We start from the raw sequence: 18,373 nt of genomic DNA on the forward strand, positions 1-18,373 counted from the left end.
ACAAATCCTGATACACTTACCAGACCGCTCTTTTTCTGCCTAACAAGTAATTTTCATAGATTATTCCAGCTATGGTCCTTCCTTTTCCTACACCAGCACCATCACCTATCAAGAATCCAGCTCTGTCTCCATTGGGCAGGAATGTTTCATGTTGCTGCAGGAGAAAGAACATAAAAACTTGTACCCATTCTCCAAAAAGCATCACTGGATTGTCAGAAATGAGCAAACATAAGAAACATCCTACTGGATGAGACCAGCAGTTCACCCAGCCAAGCAGCCTCCTCCCAGCAGGAAGTAGGGATTTTGTTTAGGGAAGAGTATATGAGCATAAATGCTTCATGTGATCATTCTCCCCCTTCTTCCCTCAGCACCTAGAATTGCTGTAAAATTCCTGTATGTATCTGTCTAGTTCTTGTAGTGTCCACTACCACATTGACTGCTTTTTTTTTTAAACCCACTGATACGTAATCCCACAGCCTTTTGTGGTAGCAAACCCAGACATCCACTGCCTGTGTAATGAAGTATTCTTCTATCCGTTTTAAACCAATCCATCAGTTTCACCGAGTTCTGCTTTGTTGTTGTTTTGTGGGATTTCACCGCCTTCCTGATTATGTAAACATTTATTTCATTCCCCTTCATTTTTCTTCTCTCCAGCTCCAGGCACCCCAGTCTTGTCTCTTTTCATAAGGCAACTTCTTCCCTCCTGAGATGTTGTCCTCTAACTTCACTACCTTCCCCCCCAACATGCAGAGAGATGCATGCACATCTGATGTCAGCCCACTGAAGTTTAATATAGCAGCAAAATAACACCCCATCTTGTTCTCTATACCCTTTCTCAATGATGCCAGTCAGTGTTGGCTTCCCCAGCCTGCTGCTACTGCAGCCATTAAGTTATTTCAGAGAAATAAAAATAATGACCAAGATGTCCTTCCTGAGTTTTAAGACAGCGTGAGATCAGCATCATGGAAGTGGTTTAGACAAAACTTTCTAAGGTGTATTACCTCACATTTATCTGAACTGAAGCTCACCTGTCACCATCTAATGCAACCCAAACCTTTAAGCTTTTACTATTTTATCTCCTTGTAAAACTGAGATAGCTGTGCCTGTCAGATAGCAGTTTTACCTTCTTAAATTCTACGTTAGCTTTTAAGCTGTACTAATGTCTAGCATACCTGGGCTGCATAAGTGATTGCTTCAAGTTGCAAAGCTGACAACCAGCCACTATCAATTGTTTCTTCTGATATTGATGTCTGGTACCACACATCAGGAGGAGTTACACTGGATAACGAGCTGGTTTCCACCACCGGATCAGGATGACGTAGACCAATTTTTACTGAAGAGGGAGGAGAAGGAAGGGAGAAAATGACAACATAATACAGAATTCTGTTGCTGCAGCACAGGTTATTATATTTACCAAAACAAAATTACACCTGTCCATTGCAACAGCTGAACTTAAGAACAACTATGTTTCATTGCAACAGTATGTCAAGTGTTAAACTGTATCGCATACAAAGGAATATATTAACCTGAGTTTATGTAACTGCAATCTTAACTTTATTTCTCTTCTCACTTCAACTTTTATGAAATTAGATAAAATTCAACTCATTGAAAATTAAAATATTTGTGTACTTTACATGTTTGAGAAAAACTGGTCAAAACCTTGCCTTCTCGAAAGGTCAGAGGTGGCCTCAAGATGCCAGAATCGCAAAAGCAACATTCTTCCCACTATTTATACAGTGCTGTTTTTAAGTAGTATGAGAGGAGAAAAGATTTAGAACAGACATAGAAACTTTAGGTTGGAAAAGACCTCTAAGATCATCCGACCGTTAACCCAGCACTGCCAAGTCCACCGCTAAACCACGTCTCCCTCAGCACCACATCTACACGCCAGAGATGGTGACTCCCCCACCGCCCTGGGCAGCCTGTTCCAATGTTTGATAACCCTTTTGGTGAAGAAATTTTTCCTAACATCTATCCTAAACCTCCTCTGGCCTAACTGTAGGCTATTTCCTCTTGTCCTACCACTTGTTACTTGGGAGAAGAGATCAACCTCAACCTCGCTACAACCTCCTTTTAGGCAGTTGTAGAGAGTGGTAAGGTCTCCCCTCAGACTCCTTTTCTCCAGATGAACAACCCCAGCTCCCTCAGCTGCTCCTCAGAAGACTTGTTCTCCAGACCCCTCACCAGCTTCATTGCCCTTTTTTGGACATGGTTTAATTGCTGACAGATCTCCTCAGTGACAATAAAAATTTAACTATTTAGTTACAAACTCCACGCAAAATTTTTTGCCTTGCTTTTACAACAGATCAGCAACGTACATAGGAAATAAGATAACAGCTTTTTGTCACTGATTACAAAAATCAGTGGCAGAGAGAAAGGAGAAAAGAAGAGAAAGGAGAAAAACAGGATAGCAATTAAAAGCAGTAGAAGATTAACTTTTTCTAAAAAAACCCCACAACAAAACAGGTCTAAGTCGTCAGTCAGGAACAATGCAGGAAGAATGTGCTTAGGGTAATTTCACAGCATAAAACTCAAACTAGATTAAGTGTAGCAGTGACCACTTAATCCCTTTACAAAATTTCCTTTGCTGAGGCACAAAGTGTCTTAACTCAGGTAAGAAAAGCCAGATCTTGGTTCAACCATATTTCTGAAACAAGTACTGCTCAAAGATACACTAGATAATTCTGTTAAAAAAACCCTTTCAAAACTAAGCACTATAGAAGATATATTTCCTAGGAAACCCCACCAAATTCATATCCTCTTCAGTTGACTCAGACAGTAATGTATCTAGGTTTTGGTGTTAATAACTACAGAAAAGTAACAAATTAGCTGTCAAAACATTTCAGCCTTTCAACATAAAACACTAGGTCATACATTTTATTGGCATATACTCAGCGTAAGTTTCTGCATGGCCCATTTCTTCTTCATCTTCTTCCTCAGGTTCCTCCTCCTCTTTTACTGCTGGCACTTTCTAGAATACAGAAATACTCATATTAGTCAAACAGCACATTGTTAATACTCTGTGTCCCAGAAACTAACACGAGAAAGGAAAGAAATGAGCACAAATAAGCACTTGAATGTTGTAACACAGGTACTAGATGAACCAGTGAGCAGCTGGGAAAACTACAAATGGAAACGTAGATTTGTTACGCTCTGAACAACCCTTCACAGACACAGAGTCAGGGAACTTCCTCTGCTTTGCAAGGAGACTCAAGTACTCCAAACTCACATCAGCAGAATTAAAAAAGAAGCACTTCTTATAGCATACAAAATGCAAACTATGACTTAAAAGAAAGCTGCCTTGAAAACACAACAGCTAGTTAACAGCCAAAACTTTCAAGTACTCCCATGAACCCTCTGCAGTTTCCCATTCGTTATGTACTTTCACAATATCGGGGAATAGTTACAGTAGTCACAGCTCTAGCCAGTACTCGCTGAAGCCTGACAGTCAGCCATTTTTTACTGTGGTCTTGATCAATGTAAATACATTAATATTTTTAAAGTACTCGCTAGATACATAAGAAAAACTTCCACAATTACTGTTGTTGCTTAATATAAGAAAAGCAATCTGAAAATCCTTCTGTATGCCAGTCACTAAAGAGCACTTGTTCATCACAAACTTCAGCTTGATTCTAGCCATCACTGAAGATGAAACTCAAGTGTTTACAAAAATCAGACTGTATTTTTATTACATTTAGAAAATTGAATGATATTCCATTTACATCTTAAATCAAACTGCCCAAGAGGTCAGCCATGCTGGAGAAAGTCTTCAAGTTTCCTTGTTGGTAATTACACAAATGGGGATATTTTAAAAGAAAACGTCATAAAACACAGAGCAAGTGATATGCTTATCAGTTTTAACTGGAGCACACCCTTCTTTGTCCACACAAAGAGGTTCTGTTAAGGACAATAATTTATTGAAGTTATCATTGACTATATAGGCAGTCTGCTCTACACAGCTGTTATTTTAGTCATCTAACCAAGTAATCATCCAGTGGAGAAACTAACCTTTTGAACAAACAGATGCACTCGGTAATTCCACCACACAAAAGGCACATATGAGTAACTACTGAAACTAGTCACAGGTGGTTGTGGCCAATGAGGTACACATCCCTTTAGCAAGTTAACCATTTGTATTACTTACCATAGTTGGTGAAAAACTTCTCATTTTAATATCATTTATCCATATTCTTGCTACCTCTTTTGTGGAAGCCTCCTTCTTCACTGCACCATTGCTTAGATCAGCTACAAAAAGAAAGCTGTGTTTTACAGGAATTCCCTCCAAACATTGACTCAAATTAACATCCTTCTGTATTAATGAGCTGCAAGATAAGTTTAAGATGTCCAGTAGCACACTGATGCTTCAAGAACACATTATTTTTGTCCAAATTAACAAGCCCCTGAGCAATGAGTTAAATCCTGTTACTTCCTTTGACTGAAGAAACTTCACATGCAATACTGTTACATCTGACGGTTGTGTATTAATTTCAGTATAAATAAAGAATTTGGACCTTCACCAAATCTATACATCATATTTAGAAATACTCCATTTTGTGAGCCTTTGAAGTTTAACAACAAACCAGTAAGCCCAGTGTTAAAATAGAAATGAACTTACCTGGTCTGGTGGCATTTACCACCTTAGGAGAAACTACAATTACTTCTGTAAAACAAGAAGTCAACACTTTGGACTCAATTGTTTAAAGTTTATAACAGGATCCTTCAAGAGGACAATTTAATAACTTTCCTGTCCTCAGCCACATTTGGAAGCAACTGGCAATAGGGCTCAGTACAGAACTAAAATTTACACATGGATAGATGTAAAACACTGAAAGCAGCTGTCAAGTTTCCATCATGTTGACAATCAATGCATGTAACGAATTTAGCATAATTGCCCTAAAAAACAATTAAGACAACTGCACAAATAAAATTTTCCTCAAAGAGGTTGCATAATTTAACTTTTCAGTATTTTCCGATCTAGAAGTCCTGCTGCCTGAATTATAAAAGACTATGGTTCCTTCCGAGAGCTTCTCTGCCCTTGAATTTTCTACAAGTATTTGTCTTTTTTTTTGTCTATTCTTTTTATAAGCACAAAGAAAGATCCAGAAACAGAAGCACAGAAATATGATTAGAAATGCAGAAGCTGAATATCTCCTTTTCATTCAATACAGAAGCTACAGATTCAACTATTTTCTGCAGCTATGCCACTACAACAGCTATTGAGTATTGATTTTACCTATTACTTATGTACCGCTGTGAGTTCTCATTTAGCAGAAGGACGTAAGTCAGTCCTATAAAACCTTCTCCCCTGCTCTTCCTCACTTCTTTACCCCCCCACCCCAACTCCAGTTGGCGTCTCAACTTCCTGTCAACCACTACATAACAGAAAGCAATGAAACAAGGAGGCACACTCTTCTTTTTGTTTCAGTCCTAACAGACAACTTCAATTATTGCACACTATATGCATATGAAAAAAATAGGTTACTTCCAAGCCCGCCTATAAAATCAGTAAATCTTAGTTCAGAGACAATGAAAAATATAGTAATGCAGAAAAAGCCTACATACCCTTCTGAAAAAGCAGCAAGAGGTATTTTCAAACTTAACCTGATGATCTTAACCTCAAGCTAAAACCAGAATAACCTGAAAGGATCATATCATATAAAAACACGTATGTGTTGTGTTTCCCCTTATATTAACCTGACCATATAAGCTGTCCACATATTAGAAGTAACATACAAGGAATCACAAACTGAAGATGTGGAGTGTAGTAACAAAATACTTGCGGAATTTAAGTTAACACCGCATTTAAGAAGTAAATGGAACAATCAGCAAGTGTTTAGGATTTAAGTTTTTAAACAATAGATCTGATGTCTCCCATGAAACATAGATGATCTCTGTCCCTGTTTCTCAGGAGATGCTTTATGGAAACCCCCTATTATAGGACTACCAGCATGTACTATAAATCTAGTTTGGAAAATGCCAAAAAAAAGTACTCATTTGTCATAATTCCACTGCAAGCACACAGTAGAACAGAAACTGATGTAGACTCAAGATAGCCAAATCAACTTCAGTAATGCTCATGAATTAATTTTACCGATTTCCCAGCTGCAATCTAAAATGTCATTTTCATTATTCCTTGCAGTAAATTAGAAGCTTGACTTTTTTTTTTTTTAAAGCCTGATGTTTTATATTACTTCACCCTGAATTCTAAAACTACTAAAGTTAGAATAGAATTTATCAGCTTTTCTGGACCATTTCATTTTACTGTGATATTCTACTAATCAATGAAAATACAATACGTGCAAAGATCTTCACATTGTATTATTTCACTATTTGTCTAAAATACTGTAATTACAAAGAAAGAAGAAAACTCACTTGCTGCTGTTGCTACTGGTTGGGCAATATTAGGAGGTGGCTTCAACTTCATGAGTTCATTAAGACTATTATTCTTTAGCAGATCTTTCAGCTGAATCTGGTCCTTTGAAGGTGTAGTGGTCAAGGCATTGCGTACTGCTGGTGCTGCAACCGAGGGGCGAGTAGTTGTGCTGGTCTGAATGATTTTTGCTACAGTGATAGTCTGCCTCGTAGTTGTAACAGGTGTCGTTTTTGTCATCACTATGGTAGTCCCCAAAGTTGGAAGCTGATTTATTTGATTCAGCACAAAGGTTGTGGTGGATGGTGGTTGCTAGCAACAAAGAACCAAGGAAATTTTCAGAAGACAGAGGGGAGAAAAAGCAGACTTTATTAGCCTTTCATCCAGAGCATAAGAGTCACCAGTTTCTAAAAGACTCTTGTAATAAGAAATACCTAGCATCTTCAGCATGTTATGTGAAAAGTCATTACCTTGCGGTGCAACAGTCTGAGCAAAAAGTGTCTATTTATCAATATATTGCTGTATGTATTTTTGAATGGTATTTTTAAATTTTGTTTTACAGTAAGAGAAAGGAAATAAAAAAAATAGGATGAAGGGTGGCAAAAAACATGACTACTGCAGATACAGGAACCCTGAGCTGAAGAGAATTGCCATATACAAACTAGCTGCAAAATTGTCAGAGTAAATAGCTTGGATTACTTAAAATACATATGCAGCCTTTTTCAGACATGCTGAACAACATCCACTTTCCTGCAGAGCTGCTTGTTATATTCTCACTTCAGGTGCAACCACCAGACTACAGTGCTCAGACCTATCTGCAGCTAGAAAAGGTGATACACAGTTCAGGTAGAGGAGACAAGTTTACACAATCTCCCTATCCTCAGAATTTGCATGCACACAGGACACGTCAAAATGTTTTTCTGCGTACTGCTTTGTCCTTCTTTGTGTTGTCACAGAAATCATATAAGCCCGGGGTACACTAAGCTTTCACAGTCTCAGTACAAGTAGAACCTAGACAATGGCATTTTACAATCACACGTCTCGTACATTTTACTAACATAGTGTATTGGGCTTATATGACAAGATTTTGGTAGTGGGACAGCTACAGGGGTGGCTTCTGTGAGAAGATGCGAAAAGCTTCGCTGATGTCCGATATAGCCAGTTCTACCCAGCTACAAGACAGAATGCGATGTTGGTAGTGCCTCTGTAATAACGTATTTAACAAGGGGTAGAAACTGCTGCACAATCAGCAACTGGGAGAGAAGAATGAGAACATGCAAGAGAAACAACTCTGCAGACACCAAGGTCAGTGAAGGATGGGGAGGAGGTGCTCCAGGTGCTGGAACAGAGATTCCACTGCAGCCCACGGTGAAGCAGGTTGATCCCCTGCAGCCCATGGAGGTCCATGGTGGAGCAGATATCCAATCTGCAGCCCATGGGGAACTCCATGCCAGAGCATGATGTGCCTAAAGAACGCTGTGACCCTGTGGAGAAGTGCCCCGTCAGAGCAGGTTTGCTGGCAGGACCCGTGGCCACGTGGTGACCCACACTGGAGCAGTCTGTTCCTAAAGGACTGCGCCCCATGGAAAGGACCCACATTGGAAATGTTTGTGAAGGAGCTACTGGAGCAGGGGAAGAGCCTAAGGAGGAAGGAGTGGCAGAGACAATGTGTAATGATGCCTGGAGTGAAGCTGAGCCCAAGAAGCAGGGATGGTGGGAAGGTGTTTTTAGATTTGTTCTTATGTCTCACTATCCTACTCCGTTATTAACTGGAAATACATTCATTTCCCCAAGTTGAGTCTGTTCTGCCCATGACAGTAACTGCTGATCTCACTGTCCTTATCTTACCCCACAAGCCTTTCATCACATTTTTCTCCCCCTTTCCAGTTGAGGAGGGGGAGCGACAGAGCAGCTTAGCAGGCACCAGGTGTCCAGCCAAGGTTATCCCACCACATACACTCATACAAAATCCCAAAGTACCAGCTCTTACCCGAACATTTAATAAGGCTGGAGTTGATACAGTCTCTGGTTCTTGTTTCACAGCAGCTGTGGCCTCAGTCTCCAAGCCTAGTTCTAATGCACTAAGTGGCACTGACTGCAGAGGAAAGAAAGTACACATCAGGAAACACATTAGCAAGGAAAAAACCTCAAGACTAAATATCCACCCATAAAGTGGAAGTTAATGGGGAAGTCCATAACTGCTCGCTAACAAAGGTTTCACTGAAAATAAAGATCATCAAGTGGTTGATTCCACATTTGAAGAAGTTAAACATATAACACCTTATTAGTTAACTGTGGTGAAAATGTAATTAGTTTTGTGATGTCACCATTCAACATACTACTGTTCTCAGCCTATGTCTGAAATGGTTATGTTCTTGCAGACTGAATGCTGTCATGGAGCTTAACTGTGTTATATTTCACTTTTTGCTCATTTTATAGGAGAGCAGCTAGACTCCTGTGGTACTAAAGTTCTCCATGGATACACGACAAAATACCCCCATTTAACATCCAGAAGTATATTTATGTTTATATGGCCTTCAGTAGTGTATTTCAGGTTGCTTTTTTGTATAAAAGTTTAGAAATAATTAGCAAGTCGTTTTCTGATCTCAATACTATGAAGCAAGAAATTTATGAAAACTCCACATTCTTTAACCATTTGTTATGGATACCCCTCCCGCCCTCCCAATACATCAAGCACAAGCTCTTATGCCCTCTAGCAAACCATTATGTTCTTGTTTTAACCTGCTGAACAGCTGGAGTTGGTGCTGGATTTGCAAGAACCACGTCCGGCGAGTCAATATCAAATAGATCATTTGGACTGATTCCACTCTCACTCAAAGCAGCAAGCAACAGATCTTGTCCTGGCTCCACCATCTCTAAGAAAATTAGAATCATAAGTACAAGTTACATTTAATTTTGATTTGTTTTGTGCCTACACACACACACTCACATTTAAAGTTTCCTTTCCCGGATTGAAGGGCATACGCAATGCAGTCTCTTGCACAGAGTTTCACTTTCTAGATTTGCTCTCTTTTGTTTGCAGATTTTTTTTTTCTCTATTTTGTTTTGGTTTTCTTTTTTTTCTTTTAAAATCTTTTCAATATACCCACCACATTTAGAAGCAGGAAGAATGAAAGAGTTTACTACACAAAATGCTATTATACCCATAACCTTAAAAAGAAAAAAAAAAAAAAGAGATGCCTTTTCTAGTCTTCATCACACTACATTTTAAAGCATTACAAGCAATACCAAGAGGCAGAAATGGTGAGACTGTATTATGTTAATCATGTGCCTTTGTCAGTGAAGCACACTGCACAAGGGAAGCACAATTAAAACTCATTTAGTTTATCTTGTAACAACAAGTCAGCAATAAAAAGCTTATAAGGAAAGCTTTTATTTCTTACTTGCCAATACATAAGGTAGTAATTCATTCATTGTAGAAATTTTGGTTTGTATAGTGAAAGGAACAACTGTACCACTATCATAGTATGTTAACTACATATTAAATAGGACACTAACATCAGGTCACAGACTCCTTTATGCGTAGGACAAGCAAAATTAATTTCAAAAACCTATTCTAGACGGCATAAAAACTTATTAAAAAAGCTACTCTATGTTTTAAGATGAACAGGGACGACAATGTGTTTTGCTTCCTTAAGAAGGAAGCCCATTTGCCCTAGTACTAAGACAAAAATTAAATGAGTCCACATAACTTGAGCAGTTGCTTATATATTTTAAGGTACACCACAAGTAGAAATTAATTTCATTTATTCTCCACACCCCTGGTAACGAAACATCAAAACTAACAAAGCCAAACATCTACTCTAAAGCAGGCATTTTAGTATCACTCATTCACAAACTCTGGAACAGCATTCACTTGCTTATCCTTCTCTACATGTGCAGCTCAGCCACATCCAGCTGGTTGGTCACACACATTACTTAGCACATTCGGCAGAACAGGTAATTCTTGTAATAAATAAAGCCTCGGGCACTTAATTCTTACTCTTCCTAGTTTTAGTCTGTCCAATCGTAGGGAGATACCTTCAGTGGACTAATACTGAGATGGTAGGACAATTGAAATAGTAGATGTAAGAAACTGGGACAAGGGAAAGATATACTTTTAAGCATCAAAGACTGTACTACCCAAAAGAATAGCAAAGCAACACACAGTAATTGGTGGGACTGCTACTGACCACATGCAATTCCATTAAACACCACTTGCTGCATCAAAACTAGACTATATTTTTTTAAAAAGCATTTGAGGTGATGAGATGAATTGGTAGAACAGTATAGTTTGTAGTTATCAGGTATAGAATATCCTAAGAAATATTAAAAGACATCTAGCAGATTTAATTAACGTGACAGCTCCTTCAAAGGATGTCACCTCCCACTAGTCTGTCTCCTAGACCTCTGAACGGGTCAAGAAAAATCAGTAACAGCCTGTTAGCTTTACCTTTCAGAAGGATTAAGCCTCCCATCTCAAAGAAAAAAGGGGGACTAAACAATATATATTAATTGGGTGGGATAAAACCTTAATTTTCATCAGACTATAATACTAACAGCAATCATCATATCTAACTTTAGAAGCTTACAACATTGTTTACTAATTAGAAACAGGTGAGATGAGAAAGATGAAGTTTGTAGATGAAGTTTTAGCTCATCAGTACTTTTGGTTTAGGAAATTGAGAGCAGTCATTGAAGGTGAATTTTTCTACAGAAGGGGAATTAACAGGGGTTATCCCATCAAACCAGCAGCTCCGAAACACTTTACAATTGTAACTTTACAGTATCAATTTGGGAAAGAGGCATGAACACTCTTCCACACAGTGCAACACCTTTGCTCAACATGATCAAATAAACAAAAATGCCTAAATGTACAAAGGAAAAGTCATGACTTAGTCTGCATGTAGTTTTGATCACGCCATCTCTAAAAGAAAGTGTGACTAAAATTTGGTTGAGAGGTAAGTGGCTAAACTGAATAGTCACATGGAAAGTCAGAAGCTTGGGGCTGTTTACTTAAAAGAACTAGGACAAAAAAAAAATTACTCAAGATAATTTCTAGTCTACTCCTGCAAAATACGAGGGAAAGGCCTTTCTATGAAGTTCAAGACTCAGAGCAAAAACCAAGGCTAGAAAAAAAACCCCCATGCCAACACCACACAAACACACATCTTCCCTAACCATCCTAAAATGGCGCCACAACCTATCAAGTCCGTTTCAAGTCAAGTTTAACACATCCACAATGACACAGAACTCTGCATTTTTAACCTTTAAAAACACAATGGCTTGGAGAGCTTAAGACAGTCTCACCAAGTTCAGAAAAAAAACATTCACAGCATAATACTTTAATTGCTTACTTCAAAGTTTTCACTAGATGACTATCGATGAAAAACTAATATAGCAGTTCCTACAATCCCATGATAAGTACCTTCCGTTTAAAAGCATCCCTTTCTTAGCAGAGCTGTTGTCACATAAGAAATCCCCCAGCTGCATCTCTCTCATTGATGCTAACCCCAATTTTAAGAGTCTTAAAAATTAGTGGTTGCTAACAATCCAGCAAAAAGCTAAGTAAAACAACAGCAATTGCTTGTTTGCCTGTCAGACAGTTTAGACAGTGAAATTTTGACTAGTTTCACTTATTTTGTTTCTGTACACTAGGAACAAAGCTGCATTGTTTGAAACTGGAACAAAAGGAATTCTAAACTTCTAGAATTTTTACATTAAAAATCACTGAATACTTAGCACCAATTTTAGGCTCTGTGAAACTTCTAAGCACCACTGCTGCCCTCCCCCCCCCCTCTAATTTCTCCTTCCCCCTCGTATAGTTTTAATTTAGTAAGGAAATTAAATGAGAAGAAAAAAAGAGGAGAAGCTCCATTTTGACACCTTAGTTTATTTTTTGTGACATACAGTAGTCAAGCTTAAAACGTTATCAAGCTGAAACAGCTCCATAATCTTACAAGGTAGGAGGCTCCTTAGTTAACATAAGTGAAAGCAACTTTATCAAGCTCCGCAGCTCAGCTTTGGCAATACTATATAAGGACCTGTGTGCCACAGCTTAAAAATCTCCAAAAGAAAATACTTATAAAAAAAAGAAGTTGTGAATACTACAAGCTGTTTCCTGAGCATTTCGCCAGTCAAAGAACTGTTCTGAAAACGCAGAATCGTGCAGATAAGGTTGTCTATGCTTAGTCAGGCTGTCCAATGTCACTAAGCAAGAATCAACCTGCTCGATAAAACTTAAAAAAAAAAATTTACAAAATTGCAACAGTAGTAACATCTCAATTATCTTCTTTGTGTTAAGAAAAAAAAATATAAACTGCTGCCATTTCAAAAAGGGCTACCAAAACACACCAAGCATTTTTATGAATAATAGAGCCTAAAACTTTGATAAAAAGACAGGTTTGCTACCAGTGCACATTATGTAAATAATTTCTGATTTAAAGATACAAAACCAGAATGCCATGTTTAATATTATGTCATGTATCCATGCCAACCTGGCTCTCTCCCTCCCTCCATTTTAGCTTTGGTACAAAGAAGCAAAACAACAACAACAAAAAAAAGATATTCTAAAACACATGTCGAGCAACCTGTTCTCCATTTCCCCTAAGAAGAATAATGGTAGAATCCTTAATGATGAAAGGCCTTTTGATTTTTAGGTCTGAGAGTTACACATTGTAACACTATATACCTGAAGGACTTATTTAAAAATCATAACTAACTACACTATCGCAACTTAATGAACCCCACAATCAACTAGGCACGGCTATTTCCAACCCCTTCAGACAACTGGCCTCTGTGGCAGACCCAAACTGCAAACTTTGGTTTTAATGCTTGGCCTGGGATACTAGTGTGGTTAAGCAACTCGTTTTCCTTTCATTAGGAGGGTTTTTCCCACTGGCTTCCTGAGGAATACACATCACTTGAACTATACTGGAAGCCATTTAGAGTATCACACAAATTCTGAGACAATAGAGAGGAGATAGATATGTCCCCCAAATTCTCTGGCTGCCTAAACTGTGACCTATTATCAGCCTAAAAATTTCACATTCCCATTTTCAGCCTCTCACAACAGAGGTGTAAGGGCTGCTAACGATTCTCTGGATATCCAGATGGGTTCTGCCCATCTCACAGCTTTTGGCTCCAAAAGGCAACCTGGATAACAACAAAAAAAAAGGAAAAACCCAACCATCCCAATCCCTTCTGGTCTTTTCCAAGTTACCATCCAATCAAAGATTAAAACACTAATTAGTGAACTCACCCATCCTTACATGCTTTAAGCTCAAGACTAGTAGTTAACATTACATTTAAATGTACAAAGTTAACTTTTGATTTTTGTGAAAACAATTCCAGTCTTGTAAAAAACATACCGGTTTTTCAAATGCTGGTTCTCTCTCTAAAGTCAAAGCTTGTAAGGACATGAGTTCAAGATACTGTGGGAGTCAACTCCGCCTCAAAGCTCTCTTATACTGCTTTATAAAATATACAGTAGTTCAGGATACACAGTCTAAATACGTGAAATGCAGAAGCTGTTAATGAGACTAAACAATGCAATGATTTGGCATGAAATTAGCTTTCGGATTAAATGGCCAGAGGTCATAATTTAGGTAGCAGTGAAAGTTTAAGAAGTAAAAACCCAAAAGAGATAAATACAGTATACGAGCACTGAACCCGTCCTCAGTTTTGGCCTGGAAGTCAGTCCTAGGTGTATCTCAAGGCACAAGAAATGCATTAACTATATTTGGTACCTACTTCAATAGCTTTTAGAGTAGCTATCAGCCAGTTCTGACGCCAAAGAACTTGTCTGGACAACAAGACAAACTGCCCACATTTTAAAGACTAAGATTGCATTCAAATGTAACATACCGTGCTAGTAAGGAAGGTATAGAAAAACAATTGAAATATCATGCTGTTACACAACTGCCATAATAAATTCTGTGCTTTAGATCAAGACGGGTTTTTCAATTCAGGGGGAGGAAACAAAAAGCTTGCAAAACGTTCACATATATATTTAAATAATTTCAATCCAGACACAACCTATGTACTCAAAAAGCCAAACAGCCTATCACCGAGTTAATTCTTAACTCTAGAGCCAGTAGAAAAAATAAAAAATTATTAGCGTGGACAAACGACACAATTTGAAGTTACCTAATACATCAATTCAACCTTTTTTTTTTAAAAAAAATAAACGTTTAAACAGTCGGCCTAATCTTTAACAGGTATCAAACATCTAAAACAAGCCTACGAACACCTGGAAGGAAGCAGAGTTCTAATGTACACCCTCAAATACAGTCTGGAACCTGGTCAGCTAAAAATAATAATGAAACAACCGAAAAAAAAAAAAAAAGAAGAAAAACCCACAAGGCCTCTTCCCCTTCAGACTGTAAGGGCATTTTTATGTTAAGCAATTACTCACCCTAGCAACCTCTGTTTGAGGTGCGCTCGTTAAGAGCGGCTGGACTTTGAGGCCGGGTCTGTCGCTGGGCCCCGCCGCTGGCTCCCGGGAGCTGCGGGGCCCCCGGAGGGGCGGGCGGGGAGGGGGGTGGGGGGGTGTCCCGGCTCCCGGCCTCGCCACCTTCCCCGCCAACACGTGTTCGCGACATAAACTTCCGGGTTGGGCCCGAATTGGCTGCGTAATTGTGTCCCATGCGCGACTTTTTGTTTTCAGACCTTCGCCTCTTTAAAGATCCCTTTAATAGCACTCAGGATGGCGGGGAAGGGCGAAAGGGTTGCGCCTCACGGCTGCCTTCGCAGCCACTCAAGCACCATAAATCACCCCCAACCCCCCCCCCGCCCCGTTTCCCCAGAGCGGCTCCATTTCAAACCTTAACAATTAACCCACAAAGGCGAGCGGCGCGGACCCGGCGGGGAGACGCCGCCGTCCCGATGCCATTTTGCCCAAGCAGGGCGGAGGGAGGTAGTGGGGGGGGGGGGGGGGGGGAAGCGAGGCCAACCCCACCGCCGCCCCCCACCCCCGCGCCTCCAGCTCCGCCAACCGCTACCGAAACGCTCCCCCGCAGCCGGGGCGAGGGGTTCTCCGCCCGCCCAGGCGGCCCCTCAGCCCCTACACAGCCTCCGGCACAAAGTTTTGCCCGACTCCCAGGGAAGCGGCGGCTCCGCCGAGGCGGCGGCGCCCTCCCCCGCACACCGCGCCACTCCCGGCCCACCGGGGACCCCCAGCGGGGGCGGTCGGCTCTAAACTGAGGGGCCGAAGGAAATGCGGAGCTTGCTACCGGCACGGCGACCTCCCTCACAGACGCCTTCACCCCTCCGCCGCCACGCACCCCGCCGCCTGAGGGGAAACGAGCCCCGGGGGCGCCGCCGCGGCCCCACCGCGCAGGAAGAGCGCCGCGGCGGCCAAGCAGGCCCACCACCAGGCGAAAGGGCGGAGCGGGACTCACTCTCTCTCGCTCTCGATCCTCCCGCAGCCAGTCCTGGAAGTCTCCGCTGCTGGCTCCGCCGCCCGCCGCTTTCTAACTCACCGCCGCCATCTTTGCCCTCCCTCCCCTCTCACAGGGGAGGGGGAGGGGAGGTGGGCTGGGGCCGCCCGCCGCGCCGCACCACGTGACCGCCGCCGCACCTCCCCCCCCCTCCGCCCGACGCGGCGCACCCTCCCCACGTGACACCAGCCACCGCCCGGCGCTGGCGCGCGCTCCGTTCCACGTGACGCGGCCCCCTCCCCCCCCCGGCCTCCCGAGTCACGTGGCCGGCTGCCGCCGCCACCGTCTCGCGCCCATCCCCCCTTCTCCCCCCCCCGCCGCCGCCGCCGCCGGGGCTTCGGCGCGCCCTCCCCGCGCTCCCCCGTCACGTGACATGGCGCTCGTCGTTTCTCCCCGCCCCAGCAACAGGGGAAGGCAGCAAACTCCCAAAAAGAAAAGCCGGCGTTTCCAGCGTCCTCAAAAAGCGACGTCCCCGCGGGCGGGCCCAACCCCAGGGCGGCGGCCGGAGCTGGGTCCGGCGATCCGGGCCCGGTTCCCGGTGGGTGGGGGAGGGGAAGGCGGAGGCGAACGGCCGCCCGCGGTCACGTGATTCCGGCTCCCCCCAAGATGGCGGCCGACGCGAGGTCGCGCTAAGTGGCCGCTCTCGCGAGATCTGGCTCTTCTCTGGGCCTGAGGCGGGGCTCCCGCCGCCGCGATGACGTGCAGCTCACGGGCACGCTTGGTGGGGGGGAAGGGAGGGGTGTCGTGCTCGTGCGCACGCGCTCTGCGCACCCGCCTCAGGCGGCGCGCGGCGCGGGTGGCGGTTTGAGCCGCGCTGAGGCGGCCCCGGGCGCGGTGCTGCCCCCGCTGGGGCTGCCGGCCTGAGGAGAAATGGCGTTGCCTCAGCCTCCTTCCCGGCCCGTGGTTCTGTTGCTGAACGCGTCTCCCTTCAGGCGGCCCCTCGCTTCTATCCCGCCGCGATTGGCGCTGGGGTTCCTGCGGAGCCGGGCCTGCGTACGTCCCTGCGAAAGCTCGCTGAGGCGGGTTTGTAGGGCTCCTGAGTACTGCCGCATGATGTGCCGACCTGCCTTGGGGGTACCTACAGCCCTCCGCTCCCTCATAGTCCCACGGCTCTCCGGTGTTCCCCTCACAAGAGCTTCTTGGGCTCACCTGAGAGAATGAGGGGTGACAGAGTCGTGCTGGCCAGCCTGGGACTGCCACACCCCTGGGGATGTGCTGGCACAGGCGTTTTCCTTTGCAAATATTTTACAAGCTGCTAATGTGAAATTTTCTGCTGCAAAGAGCTAACGATGCTTGAAAACCTGATGACTACTTACACTAGTTTTACATTTGGAGAGACCTTATTAGCACTTAAAGCCCTCAGACTGACACTTCTGCTAAGAGACAGTCTTCCATTACAATGTTTTCTTTCCCAGTTGTGTAAGAACACGAAAATTTTTAAGAACGTTAACATAAAATTGAAGCAGACATAAATGAAATGTGGGAAGTCATGAAGTCTGCTTAAAACGTTCAGTACTGCTTATTCAATTTTGTACAAGTTTACTTACTCTGTTGTTAGACAAACTCAACAAGGATTAAGATAACCAATAAAGGATTAGATAGATTTAGGCTAAGCTATTTAAAGACAATGCAATGTTAATTAAACTGACTTAAGTAATTCAGATTAATCAGTGATGCTTCAGACACTAACTGAAGAAAAAGACGATAGAAGTCTGGCCAGAGATGAGAAGAACAATTTAAACGCCAGCTTGTGTCTTGATTATCGGCCTCTACGCGCTTCGAATGAAGGCACAATGAAACACAGTTCCCACGCGGTGTATCTAACCTTAAATGCATCTAAGCAGCTCCCTACAATCATGGCAAGAAAGTGAACATAATTTTGATGTCTTGCGTTGAAAAGATAGTTATCCGTCAGGCCTACAAGCAGACTTTAAGATCATCCTCAACTGGGAGAGGTGAGTAATCCCACTGGTGGCAACTGCTTCCTACTGGTGTGACATTAGCACATGCGGAATTACCTGCAGGACGCTGATGCCCCAGGATTTTGCATGTGACTTAAGGATCCCACTGAATGGACTTTTTTTTGGACACTGGTGCTCTTTTTTATCATTGGTAGATACGGTTCTGAATGTAGTTATATTTTATAAACTATGAAATGTAGCTAGCACCTGCTGACATTTTACTATTTCACTTTATAAAATAATGTCGCTTATTCTAACACTCAACAGTTACCCCTAGGCTGTTGTTTTTACTTGCCTGCTAATGGAGAGGTACAGTGGCTGAAACACAAATTGTCAGGATTTCATTTTGTGAATAAGGAATTTGTGTAAACGTTGTGATAGTTATTTAATTGCAGATATGACAGGTGCTGGGTGCGAACTACAGCAAGAACTTGCTCTCAGGTGGAAATATTTAACAAACGTGTCTTGTTGGTATATTTGAAAGAAATTGTTAACTTTTGAATTCAAAGGTCCTAAAAAATAAGATTTTTTTTTTTTAAACTAGGTGAAGTGTAAATTTAGACTGAAGGTATTTACTCTGAAGATTTCCTTTCCTTTCTGAG

At 42.2% G+C, this 18,373-nt stretch overlaps 1 protein-coding gene across 1 annotated transcript in view; it reads right to left on the reverse strand.

The window, feature by feature from the left end:
- The window catches only part of SBNO1 (strawberry notch homolog 1), a 34,080-nt gene extending 18,204 nt beyond the window's left edge, over positions 1-15,876 (reverse strand). The window contains exons 1-8 of the mRNA XM_074159541.1: positions 15,772-15,876; positions 9,113-9,246; positions 8,361-8,465; positions 6,373-6,682; positions 4,145-4,245; positions 2,875-2,971; positions 1,173-1,333; positions 21-154 (exon numbers count right to left, since the gene is read on the reverse strand). Of these exons, the coding sequence (XP_074015642.1) occupies positions 21-154; positions 1,173-1,333; positions 2,875-2,971; positions 4,145-4,245; positions 6,373-6,682; positions 8,361-8,465; positions 9,113-9,244 (1,040 nt within the window). The 5' untranslated portion in view covers positions 9,245-9,246; positions 15,772-15,876. The remainder of the gene's footprint in view (positions 1-20; positions 155-1,172; positions 1,334-2,874; positions 2,972-4,144; positions 4,246-6,372; positions 6,683-8,360; positions 8,466-9,112; positions 9,247-15,771) is intronic.
- Between the last annotated feature and the right edge of the window lie 2,497 nt (positions 15,877-18,373).

Source organism: Numenius arquata, chromosome 16 (assembly GCF_964106895.1).
Source record: "Numenius arquata chromosome 16, bNumArq3.hap1.1, whole genome shotgun sequence".
NCBI classification, from domain to species: Eukaryota; Metazoa; Chordata; class Aves; order Charadriiformes; family Scolopacidae; genus Numenius; species Numenius arquata.